Below are 21471 nucleotides of genomic sequence, written 5' to 3' on the forward strand. Positions count from 1 at the left end.
ACCCAGTCCCAAAAGCCCTGCTTTAATAAGGTAACGATGACACACTCGCAACACTATCCTAGCCCCCCAGGGAAGACTCAGACAGCATGCAGTAGACCAGTAAGATTGTCTAGTCCAGAGTAAGGCCGTAAGAGAGTGTGGGGACAATAGATTCTGGAGGCGGACCCACAGCTTAGACTGGGAATGGTTGAACCAGTCCAGAATCCTGGAGGATACAGCAGCAAGATAATAAAGATAGGGATCCAGCATTGCCAGACCACCATCTCTCTTAGTCCTAATCAAAGTTAAGCGTGCAAGCCGGTGCCCCGAGTATCCACAGACAAATTTGGTAAATAGTCTGGCAATGTGTGAAAGAAGGACCTGGGAAGGAAAAGCGGGAAAGTCTGAAAAAGCTAAAATAGGCGGGGCGGTAAGTTCATCTTTAAAATATTTACCCATCCTATCCAGGAGAAGTCCCTTCAATCCCATTTGAGCAGGTCAGAATGGAAAGTGGAGAGGATGGGAGCAAAATTCAAGTCAAAAATTTGGGAAAGGTCATTGGGAACCTGAACCCCCAGGTACCTAAAGGACGCCCATTGAAAAGGTGAATCTTCTACGGAGCAAGGAAACCCCCGAGGACCCCAGCGAGACATCTATGGCTACACTTTTGGAAAGGTTAAGCTTATAATTGCTAAATACGATATATTCTGCGATTAGAGACAGCAAAGCCGGAATGGAAGAATCTGGGCTAGTGATGTAGAGAAGGAGATAGTCTGTGAAAGCGGCACATTTCACCTGCATATCTCCAACCAGTATCCCCTTCACCCCCTCACAGTGTCTGATTGCTTGCAACAAGTGTTCCATCACTAATACATATAGAAGGGGGGACAGTGGGCAGCCTTGTCTAGTGCCATTGTGGATGGACAGAGGGGCTGACAAGGCACCATAAACACGAACACGGGCACACGGGTTGTCATGCAATGCAAAAATTTGTTGCAGCATAATAGGGCTCAGGTCAAGCTGAGAGAGGACCCCCTCAAGAAGACCCAGCTCACGCGGTCAAAAGCCTTTTTGGCATCGAGCGATAGCAAGATACAAGGTTCTCGAGTCCATTGTACTCGGTGGATAAGAGAAAAGGTCTTAAGGGTATTATCCCTAGCCTCTCTGGAGGGAACAAAGCCCCCCTGGTCCTAGTGAACAAGGGTCGTCAAAAGGGGGGGGGGTCAGTCTCAAAGCTAGTATATCTTCGCGTCCACATTAATCAAAGAAATTGGGCGATAACTATGACACAAATTTGGGTCCTTGCCAGGATTGCCACACCCTTCACCTTCTGAGATGAGCAGCTACTATGATACCAGACTGGATAGTAACGGTTGCGGAGTACTGACACCTGATCACTCAGAGGGTGTATCTCCTGTAAACAAACTATAGCGGACCTTTGTTTGTGCATAGAATAGAGTACCTTTGCTCTCTTCTCAGGGACATTAAAGCCCTGAACATTCAGAGACACAATTTTAAGAGGCCATGAGGCAGGAGCTGCCCACAGCACAGTAAGGAGCAGGACCTCAGGTGAGAGCAAAAAAAACCCCCGGGGAAGGGGAAACACTGGCGGAGGGGGAACAGAAAAAGAGGGAAAGAGGTGGAGATGAAGGCAGAACAGGAAGGGAAAGGGAAGGGGAAAGGAGGGGGAGAGGAAGAGGAAAAAAGGGGGGGAGAGAGGGGAAAAATGACACAAAAAAAAAACAGCAGAATCGAGAACTATTCTGCTGAAAAAACACTAAAGCAATTAGCACTAGGCTAAGTAACGGCAGGAGAAAAGCCCTACCCAAACCCTATTGGGGGCTAGAACCAAGGGAAAGGAAAGGAAAAAGCTGAAAAAAACACCACACAACAGTAAAAAAGAGGAATACAACAAAAAGCAGCGGAAGAGCCACCAGCAGCCGAGCGAGAGCAAATTAGAAAGAGGCAAAAAGAAGGAGAAAGGGGGAACCCATAATGGGGATAGGAAGAAAAAAGAAGGGGGGACAGAAATGGTCAGCCAGTCATAGAAGTAAAAAGGCACAGGACAAAGACATCGGAGCAAATGCAGAGCACAAAACAGAGGAGGCAAGAAGGAGACATACAGCAGCCCCAAATGGCACCAAAGCATTAAACTCTAAATGGCACTACAACCTCAGATAGATCCTGAGGCACAATGAAGGCCCCCCCCCCAAAAAAAATAAATAAAGGGGGCTAAAGGGAGAACTAGCAATGGAACCCACATAAGGCACTACAACCCCCTTAAAGGAAGTAACCAAAGGTAACTACCCTGTTAACGTAACTCAGGGCAGAGTATCAACACCCCCCCACCCCCAGACCACCAACAGCCCCAGTGGTCCTTACTGCAGACTGTCAAGGGGGGAGGGGAGGTGCAGTCCCGCAGACAGGTCAGCAGGTAAGATTACAGCATTCTAGGGAAGAATAGAGGTGCACTCCAGAACCCAGAGTCATAAATGTTCTGTAAAACCACGAGGGTCTTCTCCAGATCCCGAGAAACTGCGTGGTCTGCGGCGAGATCTCTGGGGTCGAAAAGAAGGACGATCCTGGGGAGACTGTCTGTGTCTGGGCATAAACCCCTGAGGAGGGGAGAAAGGATCCGCCAGCAAAGCTTCCCAGTCAGGAAGCAGAAGTGGGTCCAGATCAAACGCCAGCAGGAATCGAGGAAGATTAGCCAAGGAGCGCAAAGATGCCGAGGTCCCCTGATGGAGTGCATGGAGCGCAAAGGGGAATCCCCAGCGGTACACGATCTGACAGGATTAAAGTACAGCAAACAGCGGTTTCAGAGATGCCCTAAGGCGCAGAGTATGTCTGGACAAATCCGGGAACAGCTGTAGTTTAGCACCATCAAAATCAATTTCTCAAAGCAGACAAACTTTCTTCATAATTTCCTCCTTGAGAGAGTAGTAATGTATGTGACATATGACATCCCTCGGTCTCAAAGGGTCAGCACTAGGAGGTCTCAAAGCCCTGTGGTCCCTGTCGATTTTAATCAGAGATTGGGCTGCCCTGCCCAAGATGGAGTTAAAGATGGTGAGGGTGGGTAGGAGGTCCTCTGTGCGGGTGGCCTCAGGGAGGCCCCTAATACGATTATTCCTACGATTACAGTTTTCTTGATCATCCATCTGGGAGTGCAGGAGTTGTTGACGAGAAGTGTGCAACGCCACCATAGACCGGAGGTCATCCATTTTCATTTGCATAGAGGAACGGAATGTCTCTAGAGAGGACCATTTAGAGGAAAGCGTCTCCACCTCTGATTGCACCACCTGGATATCTTGACGCCAGGCAGAGCGGAGGTCCTCCGTGAGGGATGACCGATCTTGTTTCGTGGGAAGAAACGACAGGAGCGCCTGCAATTCAGGTTGAGATTGCAAGATAAGCGCAGCATCAGCATGGGGAAGAGAGGTGCCAGGATGGTCGTGCAGCAAGTCCTGACCTGATCCTAGGTGGGCAGAAGGGTGCTGGGAAGAGGGTGCCCGTATCCCAGTTGGTAGGGTCTGCTTGTCCTGAGAAGGCGGAGACAGGTGCCAGGGGCCGTCAGCTGGAAAACCCTAGGATGGATCCAGGGAGCGAGCTGCTCACAAGGGGCTGATGTGCGGGGGGCGCGCCGAGGAGATGGTGGGGTCTCCAGGGAGGGATACAGCATGGGAGAGCCAGGCATCTGATGGTGCGTCATGTGCAGGCGTCCCCCTGAGGTTAGTGAAGGCTGGATGTGGGGGGGCTCAGCAGCCCACGGTGTCTCAGGGGAAGAACCCGCAGGAGGGCTCACAATATGGCTGAGGCCGGAGGGGCGCAGGGAGAGCACCTCCTGACAGTCCCAAGGCTGGGGAGGAACGTGGAGCGGTGCCGGTCAGGCCTTCAGTCACCTCCACCGGAAGGTCAATAAGGAGCTGAGGGGTTGGGGCAGGGGGCCTGTGCGCTGGCTCACCTGCTTTGAAGTCCTCTCCTGTCTCCGAGAAGGAGCCCCGTCTCGCTGCCCGCTCTCCTCATGTCTCTCAGCAGGGGGTGGAGTCACACGCGGGGAAGAAGAAAGGGAAGATGGCGCCGGCCTGGGGGACCCGGGCTCCGGAGGCTCCGAAATCCCCGCTAGTGGCGAGAAGGCAGAAATAGGTGCTCCGGGAGCCTGGGAGGTGGAGGAGTGCTTGGGGTCCTTCTTGGCATGGCTGTTTCCCATTTCAGCTGAAGGCTCCGTCTCACTCTGCGTACCCGCAGCGGAGCTCTGAGCAGGTGCGTCTAGTCAGCGTACATGCTTAGCCACGCCCCTCGAATTACATATTTTTTATTAAATGTTTAATAAACATTGCGGCTTGTTTATCCACATTTCTTGGCTGAGTGTATTTATTGGGTGAATCTTATATGGAAATATTCATTGGGTTCTATGTTTCCATGTCCTATCAGTCAGTGCTGGCCCACCCTCACTTACCGCACTTTGTCCATACCTGTGCTTTAGCTTGGACTTTTTCTAGAGCTCTTCTTAGGCCACGTTCACATGGCAGAAGGCAGTCATGCGGAATTCCACCTAAAATGTACTGCCCATTAACTTTAATGGGATTCTGCAACGTAATACACACAGCAGAATATCGGTATGCAGAATTTCGTAGATGAAATTTAGTTTTCTGCATCCGGAAAAAAATAAAAGTCTGGTCTTATATTTTTCCGGACTTAAGCTGCAGAATCCCCACTAAGTCAATGGGGCTGCCTTTCTGCCAAATTTGTGCAGAATGCATGCAGATTCCATGCGGAATCCGCACAAACTATCACTGTTCAATTAAATAAAATCTATCTTTTTACGGAGATGCAGAATTTGTGCACGGATTCTGCATGTGTTTAAAAACTGCAGAATTCTTCACCAAACCAATGCGGATGCAAGATTCATGCAGATAGGCAGAATTACTGTTGTGTAAATATGGCCTTAGGGTGGTATAGATTTGTGAATTTTTAGTGAGTTTGCGCCGTGTTTTTGTGATTTCATGAAAATTTCACACATGGTAAATTTTATACCACTGCATACATATGTTGAAAGCACAGTGCTGACAGATATTTGCGAAATTTGCAAAAATTGTGAATAGATGTGAAAATATATGTGCAAACTATACAAAAACTCAATGCAAAACCATTTATAAAGCCCCCCTCAGTCTTTCCTTTATATATGTCCTATTTATGATCGGTTCAAGGCTTTTTTTCTTTATAATGTGAACACACCCTTAGGTAGGGATGGCCTGAAACATAAAGACACATTGGTTATTGTACGTGAAGTCACAAATTCAGAATTTATACTGTTATTCATCATTTGTACCCCCTACCTAGACCTGCTTTATCTCAGGCCCTTTTAAAGGGTACCTCTCATCAAATAAACTTTTGATATATTTTAGATTAATGAATGTTGAATAACTTTCCAATAGCATGTTAATGAAAAATATGCTTCTTTCTATTGTATTTTTCCCGATCAGTCCTGTCAGCAAGCATTTCTGACTCATGCTGGAGTCCTAAACACTCAGAGCTGCCAGCCTGCTTTGTTCACAGCCAAACAGGCTGTGAATAAAGCAGGCTGGCAGCTCTGAGTGTTCTCCTTTGTGAACAAAGCAGACTGGCAGCTCGTAGTGTTTAGGACTCCAGCATGAGTCTGAAATGCTTGCTGCCAGGACTGGTAGGGAGACCCCTAGTGGTCATTTCTTCAAAGTGGAAAATTAAATAGAAAGAAGCATATTTTTTAATAACATGCAATTGTAAAGTTATTCTGCATACATTAATCTATAATATATCAAAAGTTTTTTTGATGAGAGGTACCCTTTAAGGCTCTAACAGAGGGATTCCCACTGTTTTCAATTGGATTCTAAATATACAAAAAATGTGGGAGCTCAACGTAAAAAAAGAGGGAAAACCAATACCGAGGATACTGTGTTGCACATACACATGTGCCAAAAAAAAGAGTACGTATAGTATAAAAAGGGAGGCAGTCCTGCTAGGCTAGGTAAGAGTAAAAGAAATATGGTCAAAAATTAGAAAGAAGAGAAAACGTGTCTAAAATAGCATAAAATAATGACATTTATTTAGTAAATGATGTGAGGTCTGTGGCAGGGCCCTTGTCGCAGACTGGTCACTAGATAAAATGTTTACATTGGTATAAAATATTAAAAATATAAACAGTGATATTGCACTTCAACAATTGGACAATGATACAATGAAAGTGGGGCAATGGGACAGTGCAAACAGTATCTGTTTAGTTATACTGTAAAGTCATATTATAGGAGCCGGGATTAATCCAGATGAAAGTGCATGGGAAAAAAGTTAATAATCCAATAGGGCAATTTTCAGTAGCACTGGAGCCTCCCAGCTTGGGGCCCACTATAAACGTTTTTAGGTGCAGAGATACAGGCGATGCCCCCTCTACCCCGGCGACTGAATGCAAGAGGGCGCTTAGGGGGCAGATAACACCATGTCATTAGGATGTGGAGAAGTAAAAAATTTATATGCAACAAGGGGGTGGGCTTCGGGCACCTGCCTCCGGAAGACAAAGTAGGATTGCCGGCAGAGGACCCACCTGCTGCGCGCAAAACCGGGATGAATGGTGGACACTTTAGAGGACGCCAACTTGGTCAAAATAAAACTTTGTATGTAAGTTACAACAGTAGTGCAAACAGTATGATTTTCCAATAGTGTGCCCTCTCTCTAGGTTCTTTTTATTAGATTGTGTAACACAGCTTACTCACAGTCTTACACGGTCTTAGATGGTCTGAAGCATTGTCAGCGTGCCCGTCTCTCACTGAGATGGTATCCTGTTCCCTCAGGCAGTCCACAGCGTTCTTCTGTACCAGGAAGGTGCACTCACAATTTGTATCACTGACAACGGCGAGTCCTTACAGTCCATGCATTCGCAGTGGAACTTAAGGGTTCTGCTGTGACCTGTGGTGCTACTGTTCAGTGATAAAAAAGCTGTCCTGGGTGCTTTGCAGCGTTTAAGTAGAGCACTGCAATTCTCATTACAGTTTGAAGAACTGCTGAGACTATGAGAGATCTTATAAGAAAATAATGTCTTTAGGAGTAAATCGTATATCATTTCTATGCTTCCTTACAAACGCAATAGCCAAACTAAACACATTTTGGAATTCTGCTCATCCTTTCCTCAGCTGTATAGTTAGAATATAAAATTAAAGTACCTTAAAGGGGTATTCCAGGCCAATACTTTTTTATATATATCAACTGGCTCCGAAAAGTTAAACAGATTTGTAAATTACTTCTATTAAAAAATCTTAATCCTTCCAATAGTTATTAGCTTCTGAAGTTTTCTAACTGCTCAATGATGAGGTCACGTCCCGGGATCTGTGCATGATGGGAGAATATCCCCATAGGAGCTGGACAGCTCCCGGGACGTGGGTCATCAGAAAGCAGTTAGACAGAAAACAGCAACTCAACTTCAGAAGCTAATAACTATTGGAAGGATTAAGATTTTTTAATAGAAGTTACAAATCTGTTTAACTTTTCGGAGCCAGTTGATATATAAAAAAAAGTTTTGGCCTGGAATACCCCTTTAACTCACATGTTCAGTGTGGTCCCAATTTTGAATACTGGCATCACAATTGCCAGTGCCAATTTTATGTTATAATATTATAAAATCTTAAAATATTACGACTAACACATTACTTTCTGCAGAACTTGGGGATGAATGCCATTTGGGCTTGGTGATCTGTCTATTTTAATGTTTTAAGCTGACGCCGCTGTGTACTCGCAGTAGAGAAGAAGTCATTTAGTAGAATTCCATGCAGAGAAATGGACGGATCTTACAGCTGGACAGGGAGCGGGCACAATGCTGCCCGCTTCCCTGGCTAATAACCCACTATTGCAGTGAGACCTGGTGTGATTAACAACTTTTGACATCGTCATAACAAAAGTTGTTTTTAATGACAGTAAATGCTTGTAAATGATGTATGATAAGACTTATTACAACCATTCCCTCATATTTTGCCAGCAGTTAAGAACAGAATGACTATATCAGGGGTGTGGAAATAAAAAAATAAAAAAAACTACTTGCCCAAGGGACTAAAACAGAGCTCAATCTACTTGTCCCTCATGACTATTCACTTGTCCTGGCCAGGTTTCGCTTTTACACTCTCGTTTTTTCCTCCTTGCCTTATAACAGCCATAACTAAACTTCTATAATGATACCTTTTAATTTTTCCATGACATATGCTCCAAAACAAAAATAAAAGTCCTAAATCGTCCTCTAAGGGACTAAAAGTGTAAAAAAAAAAAAAAGTTTCATAAAAAAGAGTAATTGACACATTAACCCTTTTCATATTAAAAGTTCAAGCCACCCCCTTTTCCTATATATAAACATGTAAACATATTAAAATATACATATTTGGTATCGCTGCGTGCATAATTGTACGAACTATAAAAATATTGCATTATATATCCCGTATGGTAAATTACATAAATGTAAAAAAAATACACCCCAGAATTGCAATTTTTTTTAAATAATATCCCAGAAAAATTGTAAAAAGCAATTAAAAAATCAGATCCCAAAATGGTACCAATACAAAAAAAACTGACGCAAAAAATTTGTCCTTATACAGCCCGGTATATGAAAAAAACAAAAAAGTTACAGGCAATACATTTTTTTTAAAGTTCAGATTTTTTTTTTTAATTTGTAAAATGTGACGGAAACTATACAAATCTGGCATTGCTGTAATCTTCACATCATATGTTTTGCTTCGGAGCATATGTTATGGAAAAAATAAAAGGTGTCATTACAAAATACAATTGGTTCTGCAAAAAAAAAGCCCTCAGAGTCTGTAGATGAAAAAATTTAAGAGTTATGGCTATTAAAGGGCGAGGAAGAAAAAACAAAAAGTGTAAAAAGAGTGTAAAAACGAAAATTGTACCGGACAAGTGGATCGTCATGAGGGACAAGTAGATTGGGCTCTGTTTTAGTCCCTTGGGCAAGTAGTTTTTTTATTTATTTTTTTATTTCCATACCCCTGAAGCCATTTACCTTGTGGTCAGCTAACCTGGTATTGCTGTAATCAGGCCAACCTAAAGTATCAAAATAACATATTTGTATAGTTTCCGTCATGTTTTACTAATTTTAAAAAATTCTGAACTTATTAAAAAAAAAAAATTGAATTACCATTTTCTGACCCCTGTAGTTTTTGTAGCGCCAATTTTTTGCGCCATAATCTGTATTTTTTTTTTGTAACAGTACAATTTTGGTATTGATCTGACTTTTTAAAATTGCTTTTAACCCTTTTTCTGGGATATTATAAAAATTGCAATTATGTGGTTTGGTATTTTTTTTTATACAATTAAGTCATTTACCCTACGGGATACATAATGGTCTATTTTAATCGTTTGTACAAATATGCACGCAGCGATACAAAATATGTATATTTTTATTATGTCTACATGTTTTTATATAGGAAAAGGGGGTGATTTGAACTTTTAATATGGAAGGTGTTAATGTGTGTCTTTTTGAACTTATTAAACGTTTTTTTTTTAACACTATTAGTCCCTTAGGGGACTTTTAGAAGGAATCATTAGATTCTTCATGCAGATCAAGGCAGTTCTATTGAACTCCATTAATCTGTGTGCTCTGCGATCCATTGATAGAGCCTAGTCCAGGCAGGCTCTATCAATGACAGTGCCAAGGAAAGCAGGGAAACCCTCCCCCCCCCATAACCAACACCCCACCCCCCACCCGGCGCGATCCACTAGCCCACCAGGGAGCATTCACATGTTTCTTTAGACGCCCCTGTCAGCTTTGACAGCGGCGATCTAAAGGGTTAATAGACAGTCACGGTGATCACTGCATGCTGGCTATTAGCGGCGGCCCCCAGCTACTGAAAACAGCTGGGGGCTGCAGAGTATGGAGAGGGTACGAGTCCGGAGCCCACTCAATACACCCCTCTGAGCGCCACCGTGCTCGTCGGGGGCTTTCAGGTCTGGCCCTGCTTGCCCGAAGCAGGGCTAAGGAACTGAAAGATTCATCTGCCCGGTACCCGGAACTGCATGTCCTGAGCGTCGGTCGATAGGAATTCCACATCCCTGAATTATACATTACACATGAATCATATCTTATTCCACTAAGTTTTTTCTAAATGTGAAGGGCGACTTCTATGAAACGTCCCAGATGTTGCAGGTTTGGTGTAGATGTTTGCCATATGTTTTGGACTTGTCCTCCGATTGCTATATTCTGATATGTGGTAAGTAAATTTTGAGCACTCTTATTTTACTAGTCCCTTGTACCCCTGAAATATGCCTGATTAGACCAATCATGAAAATATTAAGAAAGATCCTTGCATTGGTATAGCCAAATACCAAATTAACTATGTATTACCATTGATAAACTCTGTAACAACTCAAATGTATTTTAGCACAGAGAATCCAGTGTAGTTCTCTACTTGCAAACTATTCACCTTCAAGATTGTATACTGCAATATCCAGGCGACTTTGAGGAGGAGGAGGAGATGGAACCATTATATGGTCACTGCTTGTGGCACTGGTTAGGGATGAGGACATAATTATGTTTATTTTTCTTTTTCTTTTAAAACGGGTCACTGGGTATGGAATTATACCACTTTTCTTCCATTGTCTTGTCCTACAATTTTCAATGTTCAATGGTTTAGTTTGCACTAAATACGTACTTATAAACAGTGTTCTTGTTTACATTATTCACTGACTAACTTCATCACACCACCACAATATGAGATGGAGCGTGTGGAGCATGAATGAAAATGAAATCCCATCCCACTTTCCCCTCCCTATTAAGCAATAAATACAGATGTACAGTAGTCTTAAGAGTGAGAGATCGGGTAACAATGATTAGGAATCTGTAAACAGTGTCTTACCTGGCTGACCTTTCCCCAGCAGGTGTGGTGATGGCTTCATATCAGCTCTGGTCTCCATGGACATCATTGGATGAGAGCTTGCAATGGATTAGACGTGCCACTCCTAGACCCTGCAGCAGACATCCCCTCCCAGCACATACTCTATATGTGAACAGCTATGAGTTATGGATGAAGCCAGGGCGAAAAGGTGCAGCGGCTGACAGAGATCGATACACGGGAATCATAGCACCTCAGCCACTTCCTCTCCGGGGCCTCGATGTTGTCTTTGGCAGATTCCTCACTGCTCAGCCTCCCATGCGGTGCAGCTCTCTCTGCATATCTGATAACTCAGCATTTTTAAGAGTCATCAGCAGTGAACAGGAACAACTGCCTTTAGGATTCAAGGAAACTAACATAACAAGAGCCATCCACATATATAAACAGCTGTTGTTTGCCATCCTCCTACTCTATACAATTCACACAAATTGTGCCTTTAAAATACATCACTCTTAAGGTATAACTCTAATTAAAATATCAGCTGTGAAGCCCCTTGCTTGTGTCTAAACATATGACTGATGTATATAGGACTTTCCCCATGGACCTCATTTTACTTATAAGGGCCACAGCACAGACATGTAAATATAGTAGCCCTGATTTACTAAGAGTGTGAGGTTTATCTCTGAGTGTTTCTTCATTTACTCCTTGTATTTTTCTCCCTGATTTACTAATGTGTCACATGGGAAAACAAATTGTGTCACACAGGTTGGAAATTGTGTCGCACGGTAAATTGTATATATGCCCCCAGCACAGCGCTATCATATACCCACCGCAGCGCATGTGTGTATATATATATATATATATATATATATGTCCCCCGCACAGCGCTATCATATTCCCCCAGCAGCGCATGTAATATATGCCCCCCGCACAGCGCTATCATATGCCCCAAGCAGCGCATGTTATATATGCCCCCCGCACAGCGCTATCATAAGCTCCCGGTAGCGCTATAAATGACAAGCATTTTATTAGCAGAGCATCTCTCCGGGAAGCCGCTGACCGATGCTCTGCTTGTCAGTGATAGCGCTTCAGAGGCATATGTGTATAGAAGCGAAGTGGGGACCAGACATATAGCTTTATCTGGTCCCCACTTCGCTTCTATACACAGTCCTCCTCAGTCCAACCACCACAGCTGCCCCATCGCCTCCCCCATCCCCGGTGTCATAATTACCTGTTCCCGAGGTCCGCAATCCTTCTGGCTCCGGCGCTTTTGCTGTGCGCTGTCACTGTGCGCACTGACGTCGCGCTGGGGACGTCACTCGTCATTGCGCATCGCAAGCGCACAGCAACAGCACAGGAGCCAGAAGGATCATGGACCTTGGGAACAGGTAATTATAACACCGGGCTTTGGGGAGGCAATGGGGCAGCTGTGGTGGTTGGATTGAGGAGGACTGTGTATAGAAGCGAAGTGGGGACCAGATAACGCTATACATTTGGTCCCCACTTCGCTTCTACACACATATGCCTCTGAAGCGCTATCTTTGACAAGCAGAGCATTAGCAGAGCATCAGTCATCGGCTTCCCGGAGAGATGCTCTGCTAATAAAATGCTTGCAAATGATAGCGCTACCGGGAGCTTATGATAGCGCTGTGCGGGGGGCATATATAACATGCGCTGCTGTGGGCATATGATAGTGCTGAGCGGGGGAAATATATATAATACGCTGCTGGGGGCATATGATAGCACTGTGCGGGGGACATATATAACATGTGCTGCTGGGGGCATATGAATGCGCGGCGGGGGACAAGATATAAAGAAGCTGTGGGGAGCCAGACATATACAAAACCCCCAGCGATTCTATATATCTTTCCCCACCGCAGCTCTTCTATTTGAGAACCCCGCAGGGATCCCTGAATGACTCCTCAGTACCGGCCATTCAGGGATCCTGGCGGGGAATATTCAAATGAAAGTAAAATACATCATACATTGCTGGGGAGGGGACCATGCCGCCCGCTCCCCTGCTTAAATGGGCACTGTCATGAAATAAAAAAATTGATATGTTGTAGTACTTAAGTACTACAACATATCTCTAATATAGTTTAATTAAAAAAAGTGATTTTAAACCAGTTTAAAATCACTTTTAAATTCGGCCACTAGGGGTCGCCCTCCTAGTGGCCGAATGCATTCGGCAGTGACGTCACTACAGAATTTCGTCTCATTTGAGCCTGGCAAATGAGTCGAAATTCCAGTCACTGCGGTGCTCGCTCCCGCCTGTCAATCAAACAGGCGAGAGCGAGCACAGTGAAATCCAGGGCTGCGCATTGGCTCCCTGGACTCTCAACACTGGCTGCCTCCTTGCTGCATATTCTCCCTGCAGCAGGGAGGCACATGGCTCTTACCTCTCCTTACAGCCCCGGCTCCAGTGGGGATACGCTGCTCCTTGCAGCTGTGTCCTGTCATTGCCGGGGGGAGCGCGTTATATGGAGCAACAAGTGTATGCCCGGCTTCCTGTCATGCTCCTACACTCTGGTAACTCTCTCTATGGTATTTAATAACTTTTCATCGGATCGGGTTTCAGAAGTGAGACCCTTTGCCCCTGTACTACTACCAACATGGAACAGACCCTGTTCCATGATGGGTGTAGGATTTAGTCAGTTTGGAGTCATTTCCCGACAGCTCAGAGCTGTCGGGTTTTGGTGAAGAAAAATTCACAGGTTTTCCTGTGAGTTTTTCATCATACTCCGAGTGTTTTTTTCTTTTTTGTCGGGAACACGCCCCTTTTTGTGATAACCACGCCCATTTTGACGGGTTTAAAAAACACTCGGAGTGATTATATATTTTGTCGGGTTGTGCAACCAAATTTGTGTCGCATGGGCTATGAGACACAAATTTGGTCGCACAACCCGACAAAAAGTCGGGTTGACATTAGTAACTGAGGGCCAGTGTGTACATGATGACCATTTCAGACTATGCATTCCTACATAAGCAAGTTGTTGTGCGCTGTGTGTTCAGACACCTAACATTGGCAACTTTTTCAGCAATTTGTGCTATAGTATTGCTTATATGGAATTCAACCAGATGGGCTAGTCTTCACTCATCACATGCATCATGAGCCTTGGGTTTCCTTGACCACTTTGCCTGTTTATGCACTATGGTCCAGATTTACCAGCCTGTGTCAGAAAACAAAACGTATGATGTGCCCATAGCAACCAATCATATCTTAGCTTTCATTTTACCATAGCAATTTGAAAAACAAAAGCTGATTGGTAATTGGTTGTTATGGACAAATCAGATAATTTTTGTCTCAGACTGATAAATCTGGGCATACATCCATATGCATGAAAATCTTCCTATATGTGACACACACAAGCTCCCCACTGTATTCCAGGCACCTTTACTCTAATTAGTCATAATTTTTTCACCATTTTTGCATATAAACTCTTTATTGTGATGACAGGAAGTTGGTAACAAACATAATGGACTCACTACAGTCTACACAGCACATGGCAGCAGAACCACCAAAGTAATGAAACCTAAGCATTTTAATGTTTCCTTATACACAACAACCACACATTATCCCAGGATCTATAGTGAGCAGTGAACAAAATGTGCTTCAGTCTCTTGCCACATATCAACTATATACATAAATACACTGTATAATGTTCTGCCATTGAGGGAGGGGTGGCTTACAAACTAAAAAGCTCAATCAGACTCTTCATCTTCATCTTCCTGCTCCTGGTCACTTCCTTTGCTTTCATCTTCCTACAAAGTCAAAACACATGCTATCTATAGTACTGTACAGTGTATATCATCCCCTAGCAGAGAATCAGCTTATTTAGTGCACTTTAACCAACACTTTCTCAAGGCATAGCAGTAAGGAACGAAGGGAAGATTTGTCAAATCCTGCACAGATGAAAAGCTTACCAGTAGCCCATAGCAACCAATCAGATTGCTTCTTTATTTTTAAGAGGGCTCTGGTCCAGCCCCCTGAAATGAAGAGAATGACAAATTGCTGTTCACTAAAAAAAGGGGCTCAAAAACATCAATGAGCGTACTAAAATGGGTTAATCTAACAAAATTAGGCAGGTTTTTAAAAATCTTTTAAAATGACAGGTATGTTTTGACACATATATCGTACTGTGACTCCTAAAACCATAGGTTTCATGTTTATCGACCTATTTTGCCATATGAATAATCCCCCACTCATTATATATATATATATATATATATATATATATACACACACATATACACACACACACTGTTCCGCTGGCTCTACCTTTCCACTCAGGTAATGCACATAACAGTAAGCTATGCTGCTATACTGCACCTGTTCTTCTTCTGGTTCCTCTGCAGGAAGTTGTGACCCTTGATCCTCTTCTGTTTCACTGTCCTGTGACTTCTGTGATAATATCTCCTCCCCCTGAAAAATGTAATACCTACAGATTACAGTCTACAGAGTCACATGTGCTACAAAGATAAGACAACACGAGTATCAGAAAAGTGAGCCATTACTCTTTGTGTACAAGGGACCCAGACTCAAATCTCCTGTACATTGTTGTGTATACAATAATTACAGTGACAGATGATCTGGAAATACACTTCTCAAAAAAATAAAGGGAACACTAAGATAACACATCCTAGATCTGAATAAATGAACTAATCGTATGAAATCCTTTCATCTTTACATAGTTGAATGTGCTGACAACAAAATCACACAAAAATTATCAATGGAAATCAAATTTATCAACCCATGGGGGTCTGGATATGGAGTCACACTCAAAATCAAAGTGGAAAACCACACTACAGGCTCATCCAACTTTGATGTAATGTCCTTAAAACAAGTCAAAATGAGGCTTAGTAGTGTGTGTGGCCCCCACGTGCCCATATGACCTCCCTACAACGCCTGGGTATGCTTCTGATGAGGTGGCAGATGGTCTCCTGAGGGATGTCCTCCTGGACTAAAGCATCCGCCAACTCCTGGACAGTCTGTGGTGCAACGTGGTGTTGGTGGATGGAGCGAGACATGATTTCCCAGATGTGCTCAATCAGATTAAGGTCTGGGGAACGGGCGGGCCAGTCCACAGCATCAATGCATTCTTCTTACAGGAACTGCTGACACACTCCAGCCACATGAAGTCTAGCATTGTCTTGCATTGGGAGGAACTCAGGGCCAACCGCACCAGAAGCATATGGTCTCACAAGGGGTCTGAGGATCTCATCTCGGTACCTAATGGTAGTCAGGCTACCTCTGTCAAGTACATGGAGGGCTCCCCGAAGAAATGCCACCGCACACCATTACTGACCCACCGCCAAACCGGTCATTCTAGAGGATGTTGCAGGCAGCAGAAAGTTCTTCATGGCGTCTCCAGACTCTGTCACATGTGCTCAGTGTGAACCTGCTCTAATCTGTAAAGAGCACAAGGCGCCAGTGGCGAATGTTCTCTGGCAAATGCCAAACGTCCTGCACGGTGTTGGGCTGTAAGCACAACCCCCACCTGTGGATGTCGAGCCCTCATAGCACCTTCATGGAGTCTGTTTCTGACCATTTCAGAGAACACACGCACATTTGTGGCCTGCTGGAGGTCATTTTGCAGGGCTCCTCCTTGCACAAAGGCGGAGGTAGCGGTCCTGCTGCTGGGTTTTTGTCCTCCTACGGCCTCCTGTTAGTGCCTCCATGCTCTGGACACTGTGTTGACAGACACAGAAAACCTTCTTGCCACATTTCGCATTGATGTGCCATCCTGGATGAGCTGCACTACCTGAGCCACTTGTGTGCGTTGTAGACTCCGTCTCATGCTACCACTAGAGTGAAAGCACCGCCAGCATTCAAAAGTGACCAAAACATCAGCCAGGAAGCATAGGAACTGAGAAGTGGTCTGTGGTCACCACCTGAAGAACCACTCCTTTATTGGGGGTGTCTTGCTAATTACCTATAATTTTCACCTGTTGTCTGTTCCATTTGCACAACAGCATGTGAAATTAATTGTCAATCAGTGTTGCTTCCAGAGTGGACAGTGTAATCTCACAGAAGTGTGATTGACTTGGAGTTACATTGTGTTGATTAAGTCTTCCCTTTATTTTTTTGAGCAGTGTATAAACTAAGTATAGTGCTGTGTATACAGTGATGGCAATGAAAAATTAGCTGGATCTATATATCCCTCGTAGAGTGCTGCATATACAGAGATATCAGTGACAGATGGGCTGGATGTATATAGGCCCCTGTACAGTATTGTGTATACAGTGATAACAGGTGAGCTGTTTATATATAACCCGTGTACAGTGCTGCATACAGTAATATTACTAAAGATAACTTTGATCTATATAACCCCAATACAATGCCATGTATACAGTGATAGATGTGGTGGATTTATATAATCCCTGTATGGTACACCGTGTATACAGTAATATCAGTAAAAAATAGACCCGGCTCTATACAATACTGTGTATACAGTGATATCAGTGACAGATAAGCTGTATCCATGTAACCCCTGTATAGCGCTGTGGAACCATAATCTGGCTAATTCTCACCTGTAGGTCTCGGTTTTTTAGATTGCCCAGCCAGAATGCATTCTGGCAGTTGTTGAGAACCAGCATGGCTTTTACCCTGTACACAAACATCTCCAATGTCTTCTTTAGCGGTGGCACGTGTGTTGTCAGGCCCGTGTCTTGATGGATCTGAACACAAGAGAACTTCTTATGATATCCTGTAGGTGCTGAAACATTGCAAAACTGCAGCCAGCCTTATGCTTACCTTGGAGTGACCACACATGTGGTGAAGTTGTCTGGTACATAACTGTAAGATTTTCAATAAACTCTGTACATCTTCCTATAAAATATTACAATGTGAGTTATACACTAGCTATGTCAAAGAACCCCCTCATACTTTTATTCCCTTGGATAGCTAATGTTCAAATAATTTCCATGTAAGTTATTTGTGACTAGCAAAAAAGACTCCTTATAAAAAATACAAAGAAAAAAGGTTCTAATGTCATTGCCACTTGGTGTCTCATGTTCTTCCAAACTGCTGTCCACTGCCTGTTCATAGCTGTTAATTCTCCAAAGTATCTTAAAAATAGAGTATCCACCATGATTGTAAGGCCACACTCCTGACCTGCAATCCTCCACATCATCAGCAGCTGGATTCCTCTGGGCTTCTTCTACTTGGGATTTTAACCCTGCTTTGGTCTTATATGAATTCGACTACCCATAGTATAATGTGTATATTTTTAGTAGGAGTCTGCTTATCCAGGTCTGCCATTCGCTAAAGTTCTGAGCTGAATGCTAAGGCCAGTTCACATCTAGCGGCCACAGTGCCACGCAAGAGATAGGTGTTGCCTGTTGTAGAACATTATTATTACCCCATTAGTAAGTCACAGGGTAAAACGAGCTACTGGAGTACAGAGGATGTAAACCTACTGTTCCATGTATGACCTGAACACTGCCCCACACTGTGCTCCTGAATATAATATGTCCCCCATATGAACTGCACACTTAAACCTTTTTCTGTGACTCTCCAGCTGTTGCGAACTGCAACTCCCATCATGCACAGACAGAAGGGCATGATGGAGCTGTAGTTTTGCAACAACTGTAGAGCTAAAGTTTGGGGCTCCTGCGTTGCATCTGCTGTTCTGGCCTGTTCTAGTCAGGCCTGGCCAACATAGAATGATACAGGCAGCACTAATCGCACCATCGGCATCATAGAGGAAGTACTCGGCTATTCATTTGTATTGGTGTCTTAAAGACACCAATACATATTAATGCAGGGAATATGGATGCCTCCTCTGGGTGGTTCATTAAACCAGATGGAGTTTGGATGATATGCAGCTGTGGTATTTGGCATGGACTCAGAGATGATGATAACTACTGGATGTCTGCAGGTAGAGGAGAGAGGAGGATTGCAGGAGGTGTGACACTCACTTTATTGCAGGAATACTTCTCACAGTGAGGGAAGGGTTGGTGTTGTAATGCATGGGAAATTTGGGTATACAAATTCTAGCAAGCATAGTGCTAGCTAACTTGCAAGGTGGTGAACATGCCCTCTGATTCTCTGAGGACTGCAAATAGTGGTAAACTATGAAAAGACGACTAGGAGGAATAAAGATTGCAGAAACACCATTGTCAATTCTCCCAGTGGTACACTCTGAGGAATTTAAATATTTATTGTCAAAGTTCAGGTACCCTTTAACCCGATAACGACCATGGATGAGTATAGACGTCCAGGTTGGCGGCCGTTCCCGCACCTGGACGTCTATACTCGTCCATTATTCTCGTGGGTGCTGCCCAGTGCACCCACGAGATCGCGGCAGGGACTCGGCTGTATCACACAGCCGGGACCCTGCTGCACTGCCAGGACCGAAGTAAACTTCGGTCCCGGCAGTTTTAACCCTTACAGCCGCGGTCGGAAATGACCGCGGGCTGTAAGTGTTATGACAGAGGGAGGGAGCTCCCTCTGTCTCCTCTGCAGCACCCCGCATCGCGGGGTGCTGTGTGTAATACGCGGCTGGCCGGGACCTGCCGCACTGCCGGGAGTGAAGTTCACTTCACTCCCGACAGTTTAACCCTTACAGCCGCGGTCAGAAGTGACCGCGCGCTGTAAGGAGTTCTGACAGAGGGAGGGGGCTCCCTCTGTCTCCTCTGCAGCACCCCGCATCGCGATCGTGGGGTGCTGTGTGTGGCCGCAATGCCGGGAGTGAAGTTCACTTCACTCCTGACAGTTTAACCCCTACAGCCGCGGTCAGAAGTGACCGCGCGCTGTAAGGAGTTCTGACAGAGGGAGGGGGCTCCCTCTGTCTCTCCTGCAGCACCCCGGAGCATTGCGGGGTGCTGCTGCATACCTGGGCAGCCGGGGGTCCTACAAAGACCCCCAGGTCTGCCCTGGGTATTGCCTGTAGGACGTGCCAGAGGCACGCCCTGATATGCTGCCTGCTAGTGAAAACTGGCATGCAGCATATAACTGCAAAGCTTTGGAATACTAAGTATTCCAAAGCATTAAAAAGTGTAAAAAAATATAAAAAAATAAAATAAAAGTGTAAAAATAAATAAAAATGTAATAAAAGTGTAAAAAAAAATTAAAAAATAAAAAATATTAAAAATACATTTATTAAATGAATCTAATGAAAAAAATGCATAATGTGTAGGATCGCATTGGCGGACATCCGCAGCATGTAATATGCTGCGGATGTCCACCATGTGATCCTACACATTATGCAGCAGTCACGGTAATGAGCTCGCTGCTGCGGCTGGGTAGCTTTGTGTGTCCACTCATAGCGGCGGATTTCCCGCCAGCAGTCATGAGCGGACACACTGAGCTACCCAGCCGCAGCAGTGATGAATATATTCGCCATGAGCGGGTGCTTATTCCCACAACATGGCGGATATATCCATCAGGACCAGCCGACCAAGGACCAATCAGAGAGGTCCCTGGTCCAGCCAATAACTTGTAGGGGTGCGGTATATAAATGGGGTCACTTGTGGGGGTACTGTTCTGCCCTGAAAGCCAAATGGCGCTCCTCTCCTTCTGAGTCCTACCACGCGGCCAAGGAACCATATATGGCCTAAGCGGGGGTATTTCCGAACATGGGACAAGCAGCTAAATAAAATATAGGGTGCATTTCTTTCAATATCAGAAGTGATGTACAAAAAATATGCCCCCCAAATGATGCATTTGTGAAAAATTGCAAATTTCGAATTTTTAACACTGACTTTGTAATAATTCCTGCCAAAAAACTATGGTGTTAAAATACTCACTGTACCCCCTAGCGAATACCTTGAGGGGTCTAGTTTTTAAAATGGGGTCATTTGGGGGGGGTGTTCCTATGTTCTACTACCTTTTAATTTCTGCAAACCTTGCATAGCACATAAAAAAAGATGTACTTTTCAAATTTTCAAAATTTCAAGTTCAATTGTCAGGCTTCTAACTAATTTAAAATGTTAATTAAAAAATGATGTCGAAATAAATTAGACATCTGAAAGTATAAGTTTCATAAACTATTTGGTCAGTAAGTATAAATATATGCAACCTATTAGTGTTAAAATAGCAAAAAATTTAAATTTTTTGTAAAAATTTCATGATTTTTTGCATTGTAAAAAAAAACTACAAATGATATCGGCTTACTTTTACTATGTACATGAAGGACAACTTGTGACAAAAAAACAATGTCAGAATTATCGTGATTGGCAAAACGTTACCAGAGTTATTCTGCAATAAAGACAGACATCCTCGATTTGAAAAAACAGGCCTGGTCTTTCAGGGGCGTACAGGTTTATTTGCATTGGTCCTTAAGGGGTTAAAGCCAGAATACAATATGACTCACCCAACACTTTTTAAAGCAGCAGTCCAGAAGAGGCATCCCGACTCTCAGGAACGTCTCAACAAACTGGCGGCCATACTGACGATAAAAAAGACTAAGTTAGGAAGACCGTGCGGTAAACTGCTGTAGAACAGACAATTGGGAAATGTAGAAAAACAAGTTTTAAAGCTAGAAGAGGAGAAAAAAAAGAGGACAAAGAACTGGAAGTGCATTATGAGCCACCATATTAATATCTAATACCTTTAAGCAGTTAATTAGCACAGGCCGACTGTCAAACACCTGTAGAGAAAAAGAGCATCATGTAAAATTAAAAAACAAAACAA

At 44.0% G+C, this 21471-nt stretch overlaps 2 protein-coding genes across 6 annotated transcripts in view; one reads left to right on the plus strand and one right to left on the minus strand.

The window, feature by feature from the left end:
* The window catches only part of FANCD2OS (FANCD2 opposite strand), a 31909-nt gene extending 20502 nt beyond the window's left edge, over positions 1-11407 (plus strand). Inside the window, exon 2 of one of the 2 annotated variants that reach the window (XM_056525268.1) lies at positions 10879-11407. In XM_056525268.1, coding sequence (XP_056381243.1) covers positions 10890-11351 — 462 coding nt within the window. In that variant the 5' untranslated portion in view covers positions 10879-10889 and the 3' untranslated portion in view covers positions 11352-11407. The remainder of the gene's footprint in view (positions 1-10878) is intronic. The other variant, XM_056525266.1, reaches the window with a different exon arrangement.
* A 2853-nt stretch (positions 11408-14260) lies between these two features.
* Positions 14261-21471, minus strand: part of FANCD2 (FA complementation group D2) — a 165435-nt gene continuing 158224 nt past the window's right edge. For all 4 annotated transcript variants that reach the window (XM_056525269.1, XM_056525270.1, XM_056525271.1 and 1 more), the window contains 6 exons: positions 21389-21427; positions 21152-21226; positions 17590-17664; positions 17367-17513; positions 15166-15258; positions 14261-14597 (listed from right to left, as the gene is read on the minus strand). In XM_056525269.1, coding sequence (XP_056381244.1) covers positions 14538-14597; positions 15166-15258; positions 17367-17513; positions 17590-17664; positions 21152-21226; positions 21389-21427 — 489 coding nt within the window. In that variant the 3' untranslated portion in view covers positions 14261-14537. The remainder of the gene's footprint in view (positions 14598-15165; positions 15259-17366; positions 17514-17589; positions 17665-21151; positions 21227-21388; positions 21428-21471) is intronic.

The sequence above is a fragment of the Hyla sarda genome, chromosome 6, assembly GCF_029499605.1.
Source record: "Hyla sarda isolate aHylSar1 chromosome 6, aHylSar1.hap1, whole genome shotgun sequence".
In the NCBI taxonomy this organism is placed as follows: Eukaryota; Metazoa; Chordata; class Amphibia; order Anura; family Hylidae; genus Hyla; species Hyla sarda.